This window comes from Liolophura sinensis, chromosome 4 (genome assembly GCF_032854445.1).
Source record: "Liolophura sinensis isolate JHLJ2023 chromosome 4, CUHK_Ljap_v2, whole genome shotgun sequence".
In the NCBI taxonomy this organism is placed as follows: Eukaryota; Metazoa; Mollusca; class Polyplacophora; order Chitonida; family Chitonidae; genus Liolophura; species Liolophura sinensis.
Window position 1 is genome coordinate 4,357,446 of NC_088298.1, and position 18,106 is coordinate 4,375,551.

Genomic DNA, 18,106 nt, shown 5'->3' on the forward strand with positions numbered 1-18,106 from the left:
CTGCAACCAACAGAAAAAAAAAAAAAAAAACTGATTTTTTTTTCCTGAGAGTCAAAATTGTTCAAGAGTTTTTATCATGTAGAATTTTTTGGCGGGGTGGGGGGTGAGGGGTGGAGAGTGACAAAATAAATGCCAGTTGTATGCCGTAAATCCACCAGTGCACTATGCACATATGGCCTTTCCCAGAGAGGCTTCTTCACATTATTAGCTAGTAACCTTCACAGCTAATATATTAGCACATAAAAATAACAACGTGCCTCAATAAATTTAAAACTTAAATTACGTTACAGATTTCAGACACCGAAATTTGCTATAAAAACATTTTCTTGAAAATTTTTCTAAACTTCAGAATTGGGCATGGGGTACAAATAAGTCCATTACCGATGTAAGTTGCAGCATATTAATTTACCAGTAATAAACCTGACAGGCACAATGACAGCCTTGGCAAATATCAAGTGTTCTTATTGGTTGATGTAGTATTTTGACTGACAGTTACCGTTACTTTGATTGACAGCAGTGATCGGTAAGTTACTGTGATTACGATGTGATCAAGTCAGGAAGATGTGGAGGACAGAACAAATATAACCAAATCTCTGACGGTAAAACCATATTACAATCTTCATTACCTTCCAGTTTTAAATTTCACAATTTCTAGCACATTATTAGTACGCAATGAGCTTTATTTAAAATACTCACCAATAACAAAAGCAATGATTCTACAAAGTGAAGTATATTGGGTTATATGTAACATATTTGAGACCACAAATATTTGGTTATTTGCTGTTTTACTTGTGCCAACACGCTTACTCGCTCACACACAGCCGTGAAAACATTGCCTAAATAACATGGGAGTTAACACAAAACTTATAAGCCCAAAGCTAGGTTTTATTGACGTTCACAATTCATAGAAGCTGTGATACAACATTTTGTTGTCTTACCTACTATTATTTCAGGTTATCACCAGCCGTTCTTCTCTGCATATCACTGAATATTCTTTATTTCCCTGTACCTTCCATTTTATCTTTCACCGCGTTGTCGGCTAGCCGCTGCCATGTAAGAGTAAAGTACTTGGATGTTCGCAGTCTCAAATTCAAGATTGAAAATGGTTTTACTTACTTGTCGCCTTTCTAATATTGAAGTGTGTCTGACATATCTTGTATTTGTTTATTTGTGCCATATGTAGATTAGGCAAGGTTTGCCATATGTATGTAGACTCAAATAGAGTGATATCAAATTGAATTAATTATACAATTAATTGCCCACTGGTTACTATCAAAAGTTTGAAAAATCTCACAAACCTAAATATGCCAAAGACCTTAACCACTTGAAAAACATTCAATATTTGGTCTTTCTAAATTGAATCCTTGTACATTTATTGACATAAGGTTTTTTTTTTTTTTTAACATTTCACGTCAAAAATTATTAAGAGTGAAATTATTGCACATGAGAATGAACATCTTACTCCTTTTATTTACTCCTTCAAAGCAGAAGAGCTCTATCACATCTGAGGATCTCAATTGTGTTTTTCATCTTACAAAATACTCTCAATTAAGTACTGTGTTACTTTAATTACACAATAACAAGCATGGGCAATAACAAATATATTTAAACCACTTCTACCAAATGTTTAGGTCTTAACACTTCATTTCTTTTTAATGACATGAATATCAAACTTTTGCCTCCAAAATGAGGAATATTGTTATAATTTGATCAAATGACATTTTAGTCACTCCTCAAAAAGCTTACTTAAATTATTTATGAATATTTATTTTATGAATAAATAATAAGCACAAATATATGTCAAAAAGGAGACGGACAATCATCCACTAAATTGAGACAAAATATAAATTAAAACTCACTGTACATCGGTAAATACATGCAACATTCATATTATCCGTTCACAATTTGTATACAATTAGTATGTTTCTTGAAAAAAAAAATATTTCAATAACACGTATCAAAGACTTAATCTCTGATCTATAAACTGCTGTTAGACAGAAAACAACAACAACAACATTTAGGTTCTTAATAAACATATTTTTTTGGAAAGATTCTTTTTCAATACTTTGATGATTTAAAGGACTGACATTTGGCGAAATTTGATCACAGATAGAGGACTTGAAACTGACATCCCGCTATTTCTCATCTCAAATCAGACTTCCCTTTCATTCCCACGATGATAAGCTTCCCATCTTTCAACCCGACGAGAATATGGCTGTTGTTGTTGGTAACGGACATGCACTGTATGGGAATATGTAGGGGGAGGACGGTCGCTGTCGCAAACCTGCAACAAGCAAAGATCACTGATTAAGATCTGTGTTTTATTCAACCTGCAACAAGCAAAGATCACTGATTAAGATCTGTGTTTTATTCAAATACTGTCCAACTCTGCAATAAATTTCTTAATATAGATTATACGATATAGCCTAGCACATGAAGAAAGTAAAAAAAGGCTTCTCAGCTTAGTTCTTGGGGCGTATCCTAACTCTTTGACCTTTTAAAACACCTCTGGAAACTATATTGTGAAATATTCTGAGAGAACTATGGGGTGTAGAAAAGTAATTTGCACTGCTTAATGAAGGTTACATCATTAGTGACACAAGCAAATCATTTTTGGCATCTTTTTCAAAATAAATGTATGCGTAAATTCCATTTAAAAAAGTGCTTTAGTTGTTGAAAAGGTTGATGGCTTTAAACTACAGTTTTATTTATGTATATGATTTGTGTTTTATGCCGTGCTCAAGAATATTTCACTTATATGACCAGCATTATGGTGGAAAGAAACCAGACAGAGCCCAGGGAAAATTAACCCACGGCTATGTGCTGGTTGCTGACAGACCTTTCCACTTACAGCCGGAGAGGAAGCCAGCATGGACAGGACTTGAACTCACAGCGACTGCATTGGTAAGAGGCTCCTGGGTCATTGCGCCGTGATGGCGTGCTAACCCACTCGGCCACGGTGGCCCCAATTACAATTTTAAGGCCCCAGGGGTCAGTTCAGAAATTAAGTGGCATTTTGTCGTGACATCTACGATGACAGCAACATTCATCAATGAGATCATTTCCGAATATTTCAAACCACAGACAGAAAATGCATGTGATCAAATGGAGTGTTTTCTAAACAAAAACAAAAATTCTAATTCATTAAATTTCATTTTCCCCCAAAACATACTCTTAGTCTTATCGTGGCTTTTCATGTATTTATGTACATATGTCATCGTTTTTCGCTTTAATTTGCTCACTAGCACTTCAGGTCGTGGCATTCCACACACATTTTGGCAGCCAGCAATCATGCATGTAGGCACAATGTGGTCATCTAGTACGTCCCAAACTCTTCCTTTTTAGAGTTGGCTTTCACAGACCTTAAAATCCACGATTATCATGTTAGACGAACATACTTAGCTGAAACTAGAAATGCTCGTTAATCATATTGTAGGAATAAAACCTTAAGTACAGTGATGCCAACATGAGTATTCAAGAGGAGGAAAGGAGGCCTTTCATTGGGCAAGCCTAATTACATCTTTCTTTCACTGTAGAACCGGCCCGGATAGCACAGTTGGTAGAGCGTCCGCTTCGGGACGGGTAGATCCAGGATCAATCCTTGATCGAGTCACACCTAAGACTTTAAAGGAGGAAGTTGTAACTTCCTCGCTTGGCGTTCAGCATGAAGGGGATAGTGCAACGACTGGTTGACCCGTATCAGTATAATGGCTCGGGCGGGGCGGCTTACTTGCCTTCGGTAAGTCGTCTCAGTGAGGCAGCACTAAATAAAAGAGCGGTGGAAATCCGTCCTGCAACAAGGAGGCACATTACACGTACATGCACCCTAATGATTCCTTCGTCGTCATATGACTGAAAAATTGTTCAGTACGACGTTAAACCCCAAGCACTCACTCACTCTTTCACTGTACATAAATGCAATTAGGACACATTAGGACAAGCATTTTGTACCCACCCGAACACTTCCTTGATGATAAGCTGACCCTGAATGTTGCCTAGCAACAAATAGTCCTCTGCAATCATCATGTCCCCGAGCGGGTAGGCTAGCCGCTCCTCAAACAGGTGATGTCCATTAATAGAGTACAGGTGAATGGAGAATTTGTCCTGTTACAACAACAACAACAAAAACAAGACTAACATACTTGGAAATAAATTTTCTGCACCTAATACCTTCTTGAAGCATTGTAAAAAAACATAAATTAGTTGAGCAATGCATTAATTAAGCATCTAACTAAGATGTCAGTAAACCCATTCCCCCAAGAGAATGTCAGCATATTGTACACAGTAGATCAGGTTGGTTCTGAAGACTGAATTCCAAGGCATTTTCCGGCTTAACTACAAAAACTCATGACTTTCCAGGATTTTCAAGGCACGGAACAGTTACTGTTAAATTGCAGGCTTTCATGGTTTTCAAGGCCCCTCACAAACCCTAAATTAAGCACACAAATTAAAACATGCTTTCACCTGAAGACAGATGGAATAGCACCACAAAATAAAGCATCTAATCTCTTAAGTACTGGGGATAATATCTTACCACATCCCCCACAAACTTTAGGTTGCAAAATAAACTTGTCTTAAAAGACACATTCAAACATTGTGTTTGATTGGTCAGTTTTCAGCTGAGACACTAAATTTGACTGGTTAGTTGTTATCTTACCCTGAGCGACACCACACTTGATTCCCTCTCATCGTGAGTGTCAGTTTCTCTACAGTAAATAACCATCTGGCCGATGTTGGACACCATCATCATCGGGATCTCAAGGCTGTTGCCATGGCTACAGGGAGGTCGTAACGTCCTGGTGTAATGACCCTTACGCACAGTGTGAACAATCACGTTCCCATCCTATATGTAGATGCAGAAAGCAAGGATATTCTTTGCACAACTTGGAACGATGTATGAAACAATTTCGATGAACAAACATGGAGCGTATCAATCTTCAAAGAAGCAAAAGTGTTCCATGAGAGTGTAAAAAAAAAAACAAAAAAACAAAACAAACCAAAAACACTCATAACACTCACCATAATTCTTCAACCTTCTCACATGTTTGCAAGGTTTTTATTCAAGCATGTTCTGAAGACATTTGTCTGTGTGGACTTATAAAATTATACTTTTTGTGAAGCCGTGATATTTGCCGATCCAACTAATGTAGTTTTGTCTCCAAAATAAAATTAAAAGTGCGGATCAAACACACAGAAAGTTGCTCTTTGATACGCAAAAAAGGTAGAAAAATGAGGGTATGTAGTAAATTCGCACAGATTTTTCTTTTTTAAATTTCAAAGACAAGGGTTAGATATTCTATCCTGATTTTGTAGATTGTCCTGGTCAAAATAATATACTTTTTCAATTTATTAAGCAATATGCTAGGTGTCACAAGCAGGTGATTAATCTATAGACTTTCTGTTCAGACTTGACCCTTCCCCTTGTGTGTCATACTGATTGAAAGGCCTCACTCCATTAGAATCTGTAATAGTCAAGTGGCATGTGATAACCCTTAATCACACACAGATGTAATACTCATGTGGTCACCCTTAATCATACACAGATGTAATATTCATGTGGTATGTGGTAACCCTTAATCACACACAGATGTAATACTCATGTGGTCACCCTTAATCATACACAGATGTAATAGTCATGTGGCACGTGGTAACCCTTAATCACACACAGATGTAATAGGCATCTGGTAAACATTAATCACACAGAGATGTAAGTCATGTGGCATGTGGTAACCCTTAATCACACACAGATGTAATATTCATGTGGCATGTGGTAGTCCTTAATCACACACAGATGTAACAGTCATGTGGCACGTGGTAACCCTTAATCACACACAGATGTAATATTCATGTGGCATGTGGTAGTCCTTAATCACACACAGATGTAACAGTCATGTGGCATGTGGTAACCCTTAATCACACACAGATGTAATACTCATGTGGTCACCCTTAATCATACACAGATGTAATAGTCATGTGGCACGTGGTAACCCTTAATCACACACAGATGTAATAGTCATGTGGTCACCCTTAATCACACACAAATGTAATACTCATGTGACATGTGGTAACCCTTAATCACACACAGATGTAATAGTCATGTGGCACATGGTAACCCTTAATCACACACAGATGTAACAGGCATGTGGCATGTGGTAACCCTTAATCACACACAGATGTAATAGTCATGTGGCACGTGGTAACCCTTAATCACACACAGTTGTAACAATCATGTGGCATGTGGTAACCCTTAATCACACACAGATGTAACAGTCATGTGGCATGTGGTAACCCTTAATCACACACAGATGTAATAGTCATGTGGCACGTGGTAACCTTTAATCACACACAGAGGTAATACTCATGTGGTCACCCCTAATCACACACAAATGTAATACTCATGTGACATGTGGTAAACCTTAATCATACACAGATGTAATAGGCATGTGGCATGTGGTAACCCTTAATCACACAGAGATGTAACAGTCATGTGGCATGTGGTAACCCTTAATCACACAGAGATGTAACAGGAATGTGGCATGTGGTAACCCTTAATCACACACAAATGTAATACTCATGTGACATGTGGTAGTACTTAATCACACACATATATGTGTTACAATCAAAAACATACCTTAGACGCGGATACGGCCAGGTCTAACTCCATGGACATGTGAACACACGTGACCTCTGCATCGTGTCCGTAAAGAATCTGCATAGGTTTGCTCTCCAAACCTTGACTTTCCCCTTTCTAAAATGAGAAATTTATTTTTTTATCAACTTTTTTATTTATGTGATACAAATCTGATTGTTGTTTGGCACCATAATCTTGTGAAATTTTCACAAATACAAAGGTGTCCAGATTTTGTAGAGGGGGAAGGAAACCTGAAAAAAACCACTAACTTTTGGCAACATACTGGCGAACTTTCTCAAGTATGATATACATGTGCATATACAACACATTGCCAGAAAACTTCGTGCAAGACAACACAAAGAGAGCACTTACTTACTGGAAAATATATGCGTACAAGATCCATTGTGTCCAAATGCGATTGAAGAAACAAGAAAATGTAACAGTGGATGACTGTGAGTCAGTGCGTATTTGTTTGGTTTATCACTGTTTGTAACAAGGTTTTAGTTGTAATAAGACAGAGTAGAGTTACAGGACAAGTCACGTGCCTGCTGTGGGATCTGCCAGACCATGCAGGTCGTGTCACGGGATCCTGTGATCAGGTTACGTCCACAGTAGTCCAGGGCCAGGCAAGTCACCACGTCTGTACAACAACAACAATGGAACATTTAGACACACAGTAACACTTGCCTGACTCAATGCTTGTACATATTTTGTTGGGTAAGGGAGGGGAAGGAATTCAATTTTGCTAAATAAGTTACGTGTTACCATCTACCTGTACTTTGTGTTACCATTTACATTACTTTGTGTCACCATGCACTTTGTTGTGACCATTTACATGTACTTCATGTTACCATTTGCATTGTGTTATCATTTACATGCACTTTGTGTTACCATCTACCTGTACTTTGTGTTACAATTTACATTACTTTGTGTCACCATGCACTTTGTTGTGACCATTTACATGTACTTCATGTTACCATTTGCATTGTGTTATCATTTACATGCACTTTGTGTTACCATCTACCTGTACTTTGTGTTACAATTTACATTACTTTGTGTCACCATGCACTTTGTTGTCACCATTTACATGTACTTCATGTTACCATTTACATGTACTTTGTATTACCACTTACATTTGCTTTGTGTTACCATTTAAAAGTACTTTAGCCTTTTGGCTGATGCTAACGAATGTACCTGTGTGTCGCACAATGTGACCGAGTTTCTTCCCTTTGCTGATGTTGTACACCTGCAAACTATTATCCCAGTGGCCTCCGCTGAACAGCAGTTTTGCATCATGGGAAACCACAAAGAGCTTCGGCTCTATCTTCAGATCCGGGGCAAAGGGACCGCTGATGATTTTCTTGGTTCTAGAAAAATTTTGTTTCACAATTAATAACGTTAATAACCAATTCTGCAACAAGCACATAACAGGAACTAGAATAAGAGCAGCATTCTGGAAGGATTGATTTGGAACGATGTAACAGATTTCAAGTCATGTAACAGATTTCATATAATGTAACAGACATCGTATGACGTAATAGATTTCGCCTGATGTAATAGACATCGTATGACGTAATAGATTTCGCCTGATGTAATAGACATCGTATGACGTAATAGATTTCGCCTGATGTAATAGACATCGTATGACGTAATAGATTTCGCCTGATGTAATAGATTTGTCTTACTTTGAGTTTGTGATGGTTGAGGGATCTCGCTGGAAGGTGAAGTAGTTAGATATAGACTTGTCGTAGGGTAACCAGCCATGAACTCCCAGGATTCCTGAGCCTGTTACTGTGATCTGAAGCACAAGGAACCAGCTCAGCACTGACAGGTTTATACATAGATAACATTGAGACATTTTTTACATGTTTAGATACACGTAAACAAAATGAATTTTTTAATTAAGCCGCACTGTCCAATTGATGGGCCAAATCCGACTAGTCGACTAAGGCACATGAATACACTGCTCAGCTCAACACATAAAGTACTGACGTTGTGAAGTTGCTAATTTACAGTGAAAGAAGTAAACCCAATTCTCAACAAAGTATTGCAAAACATTACAAAATTTTGAACGTTTCCTATCAAGTTAACACTTTAAAACAGGGAAACGAAATTATTATTCCCAAATTACCATAGAATCTGGCATTCCATGTTGAATGATCGAGCGTTGTTGACTTCTGGGAACTCTGACAAACACAAGTGGATCCAAGTCTGATGACACCTGTAAAGGGAAAAACAAGACATTATAACAAACCACTAGAAGTGTAAACAGAAAAACAAATTCATTTCATTTGGGAAAAACTTTTTGCATATATTTTCCAGTCAAATGTTTTGCTGTACAATACAATAAAGCTAATAAATAGCCGTGTTTGTAAAGAGTTACTGGAGCAATCAGTACTGCCATGTGAAATTTTTGGGGACTTTTTGTTGCTACGTACATGAGGATATACTGAAGACGATTTGGAGAAGTTACATGTTTGAATGTTCATTATTTCACCTCACAAATACACAGGTACAAAGTTTACTTAGGTTACCAACACATAAACCTTACTTTACATCAAGAAAATAATAGAATTGAAGCCCTTAATAATGGTATCTTTATTAACTGAAGGTAGCTTGGTTACTTGACAATGAAACTGTTCTTCCCCGAGGCCTTCACAGAGAACACAAATACATAGGAAACATGTACTTCAGAGTCCAATCCAAAAATACATCAATATATAAAACAAGATAAAGCTTGAATAAAAGTTTGAAAAGTGAAGGTAAATACATTCATACATACAAAAAAAACAAAAAAAAATCAAAACCAATAGTGCTGTCCCCACAACTGTCCGAGTCAGCAGGAGAAGTGGAGTAGTGGGAGACGGCCCATTACCTTCCTTACCTCCTGCTGGCTGGAACCCCTACTCACATGTAGAGAGAGCAAACCAAGTGGGTGAGAGATGGCCCCCTTTCCCATCTCCTGGTTAGTTTGAACAATTAATGCACATGTCTGCAAGAGTGTCACAGGGACATAGCTTCAAAAAAAAAATAAAAGGTTTTCTACATCTAATATGTAGGCTTGATCCGACGTTTCAGGTCATAAAATTTAGAAAAAATGCTATGAGACAATAAACAGGTTAAAAACCTCAGCAAAGAAGGCCTTCAGATCCCCAAGGAAGTTAAGGATGCTCAATGGTCGGTCAATTTTGGTGGTGTGTCGAACCATCTCGTTAAATGACATTCTCCTGGGGTGGGCCTCCTACAAAACATAACAAAACATTTTCATACGATCACTCATCATATGACAACTCCTTGGTTTTAATTCACATCACAATATAAAAGCATATTTTAATGTAATGTGAAAGCTTGATTTTCAATATGAATTTTTTTTTTCTAAGTTATAGGGCTAAAATGTGAGCATGAATCATGCAAATCTCTCTGTACAACTTCATGTCGCCTTGCATGGATTACAAGCTAAATATTACAACTGTGGTCAGTTCAAAAGAAATAGTAACTGAGAAAAGCAAGGGGTAGCTAAACACCATACTCCAGCAACAAATATCAAGCAGCACAAATTCTCAAGACTTGCTAAAGACTTTGAATTCGACATCTTTTTATGGGCCCTCTTGAAAACTTTGACAATGTTTAATGCTACTGTTTCTTACTTTTAACAGCCTATAACACAGGGTATACATCACTTTAGCGGACCCTTCATTGGTCGTAATCTCCATAGGGAGACAACTGGTGATCATTTTATTACCTTATTTGTCTGTCTATATAAAACATTGAGTTAATCATCTAGAATTTTGCACCATCTAGATGATGCATTTGTAGTACAGAAGGGCAATTAGTTGTCGAAAAATCAGGGAAAACTATATGATTTTTCACCTATTTTATAGCTCCCCAAAGCAGACAGTTGGTGAAAACGTTTGTCACTTTGTGTGATTTACTGTAATGCAACGTGATATTTAGCATGAAAAAAACCAAATGAATATGAACTTCTATTCAAGGCCTTTCAAAGCTTTGAAAACTGTTCAACAGAATGAACGAAACTGTTAAGGATTTAAAAAAGCAGCTGGAGTCGTGTAACTACCTTGAGTAGCTGAGTGGGAGTCTGGCCAAAGTTGTTGATCATCCCTTCCAAAGCTGCTCTCTGTTTTTCGTCGGTGATAGCATCCAGATCCACAGCTCCTGAAACAGGAATTTACTAATTAAGAAATTTACATGATTGTAAGCTTCTTATTTTTATGAAGACAATACATACAGCAAAGCCCTCGAAGCCGACGTACTTATTAACATAGGAGAAGTATTTACATGTATTCTCGCTGATGAAGTACTTACACAACTGCAGTATTTACCCCCACAGCTGTAGTACTTATCCTGAAAGGTGCAGTGTTTACCCCCACAGGTGTAGTACTTATCCTCAGAGGTGAAGTGTTTACCCCCACAGGTGTAGTACTTATCCTCAGAGGTGAAGTGTTTACCCCCACAGGTGTAGTACTTATGCTTAAAGGTGCAGTGTTTACCCCTACAGGTGCAGCACCAGTGTTTATCAGTGCAGTACTTAACCTCACAGCTGAAGTATTTACCCTCATAAGTGCAGTAAAAGACATTCATAAGTGCCGTAAAAGAAGACATTCAGTGCCTCTATAGCTGAAGCACCAACCCTCATAAGTGCCGTAAAAGAAGACATTCCGTGCCTCCATAGCTGAAGTACTTACCCTCATAGGTGCAGTAGAAGAAAACATTTAGAGCCTCCATAGCTGAAGTACTTACCCTCATAGGTGCAGTAGAAGAAATCATTCAAGGTCTCCACAGCTGAAGTACTTACCCTCACAGGTGCAGTAGAAGAAGACATTCAAGGCCTCCACAGCTGAAGTACTTACCCTCACAGGTGCAGTAGAAGAAGACATTTAGAGTATCCACAGCTGAAGTACTTACCCTCACAGGTGCAGTAGAAGAAGACATTAAGAGAATCCACAGCTGAAGTACTTACCCTCACAGGTGCAGTAGAAGTAGACATTTAGAGTATTCACAGCTGAAGTACTTATCCTCACAGGTGCAGTAGAAGAAGACATTCAAGGCCTCCACAGATGAAGTCCCTACACACACAGGTGCAGTAGAAGAAGACATTTAGAGTATCCACAGCTGAAGTACTTACCCTCACAGGTGCCCTAGATTTAGAGCCTCCACAGCTAAAGTACTTACCCTCATAGGTGCAGTAGAAGAAGACGTTCAGAGCCTCTACTGCTGCAGGACCTTTCTGTTTGTAGCCAAAGATCAGGTCAATCCAGTTGTGTAGATTTGCTGACACAATCTCAGATTCCTGCCAACACAGACGACGCAAAAATGAGGAACTGGCTTACTCATTTAACCACAGGATACAACTTTGCTACATTTACAAAGATGCCTTCCTCTCTAGTCGTACTCTCAGGAAACCTGCAGATGATCATGGGTTTCCCCCGGGTTCTGCCCAGCTGTCATATAAATGAAATATTCTTGAATACGGTATAAACACCAATGAAATAAATAAATAAATTTACACAGATGTCATAACATGGCAAGCCTTTGAAAAACTTCAATGATCTTTCTTGTACCTTATAGCTGGTTTGTGTCACCCACAAGATTATTTCTCTTATAAGCCCTGAGGGAAACCAGACAGAGAAAAGGAGGAAACCAAACTGAGCCTAAAGGAGACCAGACTGAATCTGGAGGAAACAGGACAGAGTGGAACAAAGCTGAGATGAATTCACTCAGCTGGAGCCTGAAATCATGTGTGACTAAATCAATACATTTCCTAAAACAAGAAAACAACGTTTTGTCAAAGCAACAACAGAGGTGGTTTAAAGATCTACACAAGCATGCTGTCTGCAAAACAGGGTTGCTATGGTTACTCACCAGGGCATTCCTATGTTTGTGAATAAAGTCTGCAGGAGAGGTCGCCCATTTTGGCAACTCAACACTGTCCACTTGTTGTTTGGTAATTTGCAGCTTTCCAAGGTCAAAATCTGGGAGTGAAATTGAAGGTCAACGTTCAACAACAACAGTAGCAGCAGTAAGACCATAGCATAATTTGGTTACTTTGACATGAATATTTACTAACTTGACTAGTTTTTTATGTCATACAAATGTTTCATAAGGCTAAAGAGAACCTAGAAAAGTTTATTCAAACAAGCGATCTCAATGGTCAAGAATTACATGTACTGGGATAATCTAGACTGCTCAGCCCATGAGGGTTATCCAAATTCAACAAACTTTCAACAACTGTCTGCTATAACATGACACAAATGTATTGTCACTTCTCTGAGCGGACACAAGAAAATGCTGCAAATCTGCATAGTTATTCTTAAATGCCTCTATTCTGAATGTGGTTTAACCAAGTTCAGTAGTTACATACATTCAAAGAACAGGAAATGCTGTGTTTTTATTTATTTATTTATTTATTTGATTGGTGTTTACGCCGTACTCAAGAATATTTCACTTATACAACGGCGGCCAGCATTACGGAGGGTGTAAACTGGGCAGAGCCCACGGGAAACCCACTACCATCCGCAGGTTGCTGCCAGACCTTCCCACGTACGGCCGGAGAGGAAGCTAGCATGAGCTGGACTTGAACTCACAGCGACCGCATTGGTGAGAGACTGCTGGGTCATCACGCTGCGATAGCGGGCTAACCAACTGAGCCATGGAGGCCCCTACGCTGTGTTCTTAAATTTGAAAGAAAAAAAATAGGCATCATGTCACAATATAGAACAATAATAATGTGAAATGACTTGCTGACTTCTACTTTTGATGAAGATTTCTGGAGGGGTAGTGGGTAAAACAACAGAAAAATACTGTGTTCTAAAATCTAAAAACAATAGGCATCGCGTACAAATACAAAACAGTTTGGTGAGACATGACTGGCTTGGCTTACTGTTGCTGTTGATGAGGAATTCTGGGAGGTAGAAGAACTCTGGGATTAATTCCTTGACGTCATTTGGGTTCTCCATCAGTGAGTGCCAAGAACTTGGGATGGAGTGGAACTGTCGGTCAGCAACATCGAATCTGAAGTACAGGTACAAACGTAGCGACAAAAAACAAAAACAATTTACCACACATAATGATACTCGTTCACAGTTCTTCAACAGAAAGTTTTCAGATGCCTTTTGAATGTTTTGCAAGGACCAACACCTGGTACAAATACACTAATTCTTCAACCTTTTCAAACACTTTTGCAAGCAATATTTTGAAACATTTTCAGAGCGTTTGGGATGTAGAGAAATAAGATGGACAGTTATATGAAGCTTGCATCTTTTGTGACACCAACAAATCAGTTTAAGTGTCATTTTCATTATAATTGCATGTATAAAATATGCACGGAAAAAAGCCCTTTTGAAAAGACTGAAGATTTTAGATGGCCCTCAAAACAAAACAGCTGATGTGCATCATAAGCCAAGGCTAGGAAATCAGTAATGAGAGGGAATATTTTTTTGTTTATCTGATGATTTTCTAACACCATACTTGAAAATTTTTCAGTTATTTGATGACGGTTAGTGGTCTTCAATGAATGGTTGAGGCCTCCATGGCTGAGTGGGGGGGGGGGGGGTTAGCATTATAAGCCTCCCACTAGTAAGATTGTTCAAGTTCAGCTCATGCTGGCTTCCTCTCTGGCTGTACATGGGAAGGTCTGCCAGCCTGCGGATGGTCGTGGGTTTCTTTCCAGCATACCTGGCTGCCGTTGTATTAGTGAAATATTTTTGAGTATGGTGTAAAACATCAATCAAATAAATAAATAAATCAATGAATGTAAGACTATGCATACAGACACAAAAAACACACACAAAAACACACACGAAAACATCATCTACTGTTTACAGTCTCATCCAAAGAGAAAGACTGGGATTGAACCGGGACTTTGTGTGTCCTAGGGACTGGAAGACAAGAGGGTTATATACATCAGCACTAAGACATGGCCTGTGCCCTTACCTCCCCCCTTGTAGCTGGATATGTAAACTTGTGAAAGGCTCCATCCTCAGCATGTAGTGCATCACCCCGGCTGCGTTAGAGTAGTGGGTGCCGTAGTGGAACTTCTCCATCATGCCTGTGGGGTCCTCAAATGTGTCATACCTGTAAGAGGTAAACAGCAGATTTAGTGATGTCTGATTTTATAGTGCTTAATGCAAAATTTGCCTGCCACAGCTGCTAGGTCCTTAACCATATCATACCTGGAACAGGTAAACAACTGATCTGGTATTAATACAAACATTGTCTACCATTGTCTTTCTGCCTGCACCTCTCTGGTACTCCAATGAGCTTCACCTGATGAAGTTGCATGTAGAGTTACTTCTGTAGATCTGTGGTAATAGTCGCCAGACAGCTAAAACTTTTTTTTGCATATTCCATGATGATTGGAGAGGAACATCACTAATATCACAGGTTCATCACAGACATCACGAGCACACCAAATACATGACAGGCTCACAAGAAAACCACAGATACAACACGTTCACACCACAGACAAACCACTGGCTGGATAATGACTGGCTTTTGTCTGTATATTAACATCCAAAGGTAAACCACAGGCTCACCACAAGCACAACACAGGCTCACCACACACAAGCTACTGGTTTGTCTGTATAGCTTTTGGTCTGTACATTAACATCTGTGTTTTTGCTGAATATTATGAGCTTCTTGACTTCAAGCAAACAAGATATACATGTACACTTACTTTTCTCGAACCTCCTTCTCATTTTTCGGGTTCACGACACCAACTGGCTTAGACAGGTCACGGTAGACCTGGGGGTCATTCAGGTCAAGTGTTTCTGATGTGTAGTCACTCAAAATCCATGGAAACTGAACACAGCAAGAAAGAAAAAAAATTCCTTTTGTTTTAATAATTCATTTTCCAAGGTTTCAACATTATTTCACACCAAAGTCAATCTTAATGGCGACATTTTTATAATGTGCTGCCTCACTGGAATGATGCGCCAGACTTCGATGCTATATTAAATAGTGTATACTGATATCAAGCCAATTAGAGCCTGGTCAAACACATTATGTTTTATAGTGCAAAGTAGGGAACGGACAACTCTATAAATAATTACAGTTTTGTAAAAGTCACGTTCACACGGTGTCAGTTGTGTTCAAATCTATACCATAAGTCACATTCAAAGGGGTGCAACGCATTGTGTTACGTTTACAGGGTTCGACTGGTTGAATGGCAACAAATGCATGAAATATCGTTCATTCGTATTTTTTTTTATTGACACAAATAGCAAAAATGAAACACAGCTTCAAGCATCTTTTGATTTTACTGGGCATTATGAAACTTACATTTGGCATGGTTACTCTACCACATGATAGCAACCTAGTCTATACAACAGCCCGTAATAAGTCTACTCACCACAGGGTACTGACTGAGGTCATTGTACGTGCGTCCTGCTATCGTGTTCAGTTGCATCAGATAGTCAAAGTTTGAAATCTCACGGTGAACCCATTTCTGGAAAACACAACATCAAACAATTGTTTATAATTAATGATAAATTCAAATTGACAGATCGTGGCGCTTGGGTTTTTGGTTAATCATTCAATCACGTAACATTGATCTACTAACAAGAACATATTTATTTAAAGGCGAAGAAAACAGTACAATGAAGTATTTACCAGAGGAAAGACCATGAGAACAGTTTGATTCAGTTTTTAAAAATTTTTGAACTGAGCAAAATTCATTTAAAACATAGGGTTCTAAGGTGGTCTGTTGGGATGCAGAGGCATATTATACATGTAATTATGCTACATTGTACGCTATGTAAGCTATAACCATGGCCTGAACTATCCTCGATGACCTAAAAATTCAACCACAAAAGAACACTTTTGGAGGCAATTGAATGTCATGAGATATTACTTCTGGTGCTAAAATTTACATCTTCCCAGTATCAAACACCTCTCAAAGCACCTTTCTAAACTCAACAGAACTCCCAGAATCTGGAAAAATGAGCTACGTAGTCCTGGACGAAATTTTAGGTCTTTTAGGGTAGTTCCTTTCAAAGTAGAATGTACTGGCTACATGGAGGATAATCCGTTTGGCCTAATGGTAACAGTGCCCTATACCTACGTGAGTTAGTCCTGAAGCCTTGAGAAGCTCGGCTGGAGAACGAGTTCCGTAGTACGTCAGGTTTGGAGGACGCAAACTCAGAATCCGACTGTACACCTTGTTCCTAACCTGGGAGAGAAATAGGTTTCTTAAAATTTTGATAAATAAATTTATTTATTTATTTGATTGGTGTTTTATGCCGTACTCAAGAATATTTCACTTATACGACGGCGGTCAGCATTATGGCGGGTGAAAACCGGGCAGAGCCCAGGGGAAACCCACTACTATCCGCAGGTTGCTGTCAGACCGTCCCACGCACGACCGGAGAGGAAGCCAGCATGAGCTGGCCGCCGTCATATAAGTGAAATATTGTTGAGCACGGCGTGAAACACCAATCAAATAAACAAATAAATAAATCAAAGAATTTACAATGGCCGTGATATTTTATGTGTTGAGGAGAGCAGAATGTGCGTGCTAAACCAATGTATTAAGGGTATTCATTTCCTTCATTATGTTGTTTAATTATTTTACTTCAAACTAAAAATAAAGATGAAGAAATTCAATTTCATAACGAGACCCCACAATAAGATCATATCATTATTAATGCCTGGCCAAATGACACATCGTGGAAGGCCCATTTTACAATGACTACACTTTTTTTGAAAACTCACTTTTTTCTGGAAATTGATGAAGTAATTCGTCTGATCAATCAGGAACATCTCCAAGGCGCTGCGACGGAGGTTGTACCTCCTGAAGTGAATCTCCCTCAGCTGGGACAGCCCCCACTTAAAATCCTCACCCCCTGGAGTAAAACAAGCATATACGGATTGACTGATTGATTGATGGATTGATAAAAAAGTACACTGAGTACGAGTCTGATCTTGAATGACACCTTGATTATATTAGAAACCAAAGGTACAGTCCAAAAGATCAAATTGTATTTATTTGACAGAATAAAATTCCATAAAATCGCTGTTGTTGTTGTACTTATTATTATTATCAATATCATAACTGTTGAAGGCTATTTTCCTGATTGGATGGTGATGAAAAGCAGGAAAATCATAAAAAGATTGGACAAACTGGAATGGGGAATTTTAAGGTTTGTTTTACCTGCATTTTTGGGGTTTGTTTGTGCCTGCTGATAAAACACAAAATATAACTGCTTTGGCTTAATAAACCATAAATTACATATCTTTCAACCCATTACTAAGCACCTACCCTCCTCTTTGTTCGGGCTACAGTCAAAGAAATAGACGTGCGTAGTGGTGACCTCCAGACGACCTTTAACAACCTCCATCAAGGTTACAAGCTCACAATCCTCTGACAGAACCAACTTTTCCTTACCAGAATATTCTTCACTGGCATTGCTGAAAAAAGAAACACATAATTTAGATAATTACATGAAAATATTTCAGTGA

At 38.5% G+C, this 18,106-nt stretch overlaps 1 protein-coding gene across 1 annotated transcript in view; it reads right to left on the minus strand.

The window, feature by feature from the left end:
- Window positions 1-1,912: 1,912 nt before the first annotated feature.
- The window catches only part of LOC135464886 (neurobeachin-like protein 1), a 90,492-nt gene continuing 74,298 nt past the window's right edge, over window positions 1,913-18,106 (minus strand). The window contains 19 exon segments of the mRNA XM_064742455.1: window positions 1,913-2,284; window positions 3,956-4,104; window positions 4,658-4,843; window positions 6,632-6,748; window positions 7,177-7,271; window positions 7,826-7,998; window positions 8,317-8,429; window positions 8,763-8,852; window positions 9,759-9,872; window positions 10,707-10,804; window positions 11,822-11,939; window positions 12,512-12,621; window positions 13,530-13,660; window positions 14,582-14,722; window positions 15,324-15,448; window positions 15,999-16,094; window positions 16,710-16,817; window positions 17,360-17,490; window positions 17,907-18,055. Coding sequence (XP_064598525.1) covers window positions 2,143-2,284; window positions 3,956-4,104; window positions 4,658-4,843; window positions 6,632-6,748; window positions 7,177-7,271; window positions 7,826-7,998; window positions 8,317-8,429; window positions 8,763-8,852; window positions 9,759-9,872; window positions 10,707-10,804; window positions 11,822-11,939; window positions 12,512-12,621; window positions 13,530-13,660; window positions 14,582-14,722; window positions 15,324-15,448; window positions 15,999-16,094; window positions 16,710-16,817; window positions 17,360-17,490; window positions 17,907-18,055 — 2,386 coding nt within the window. The 3' untranslated portion in view covers window positions 1,913-2,142.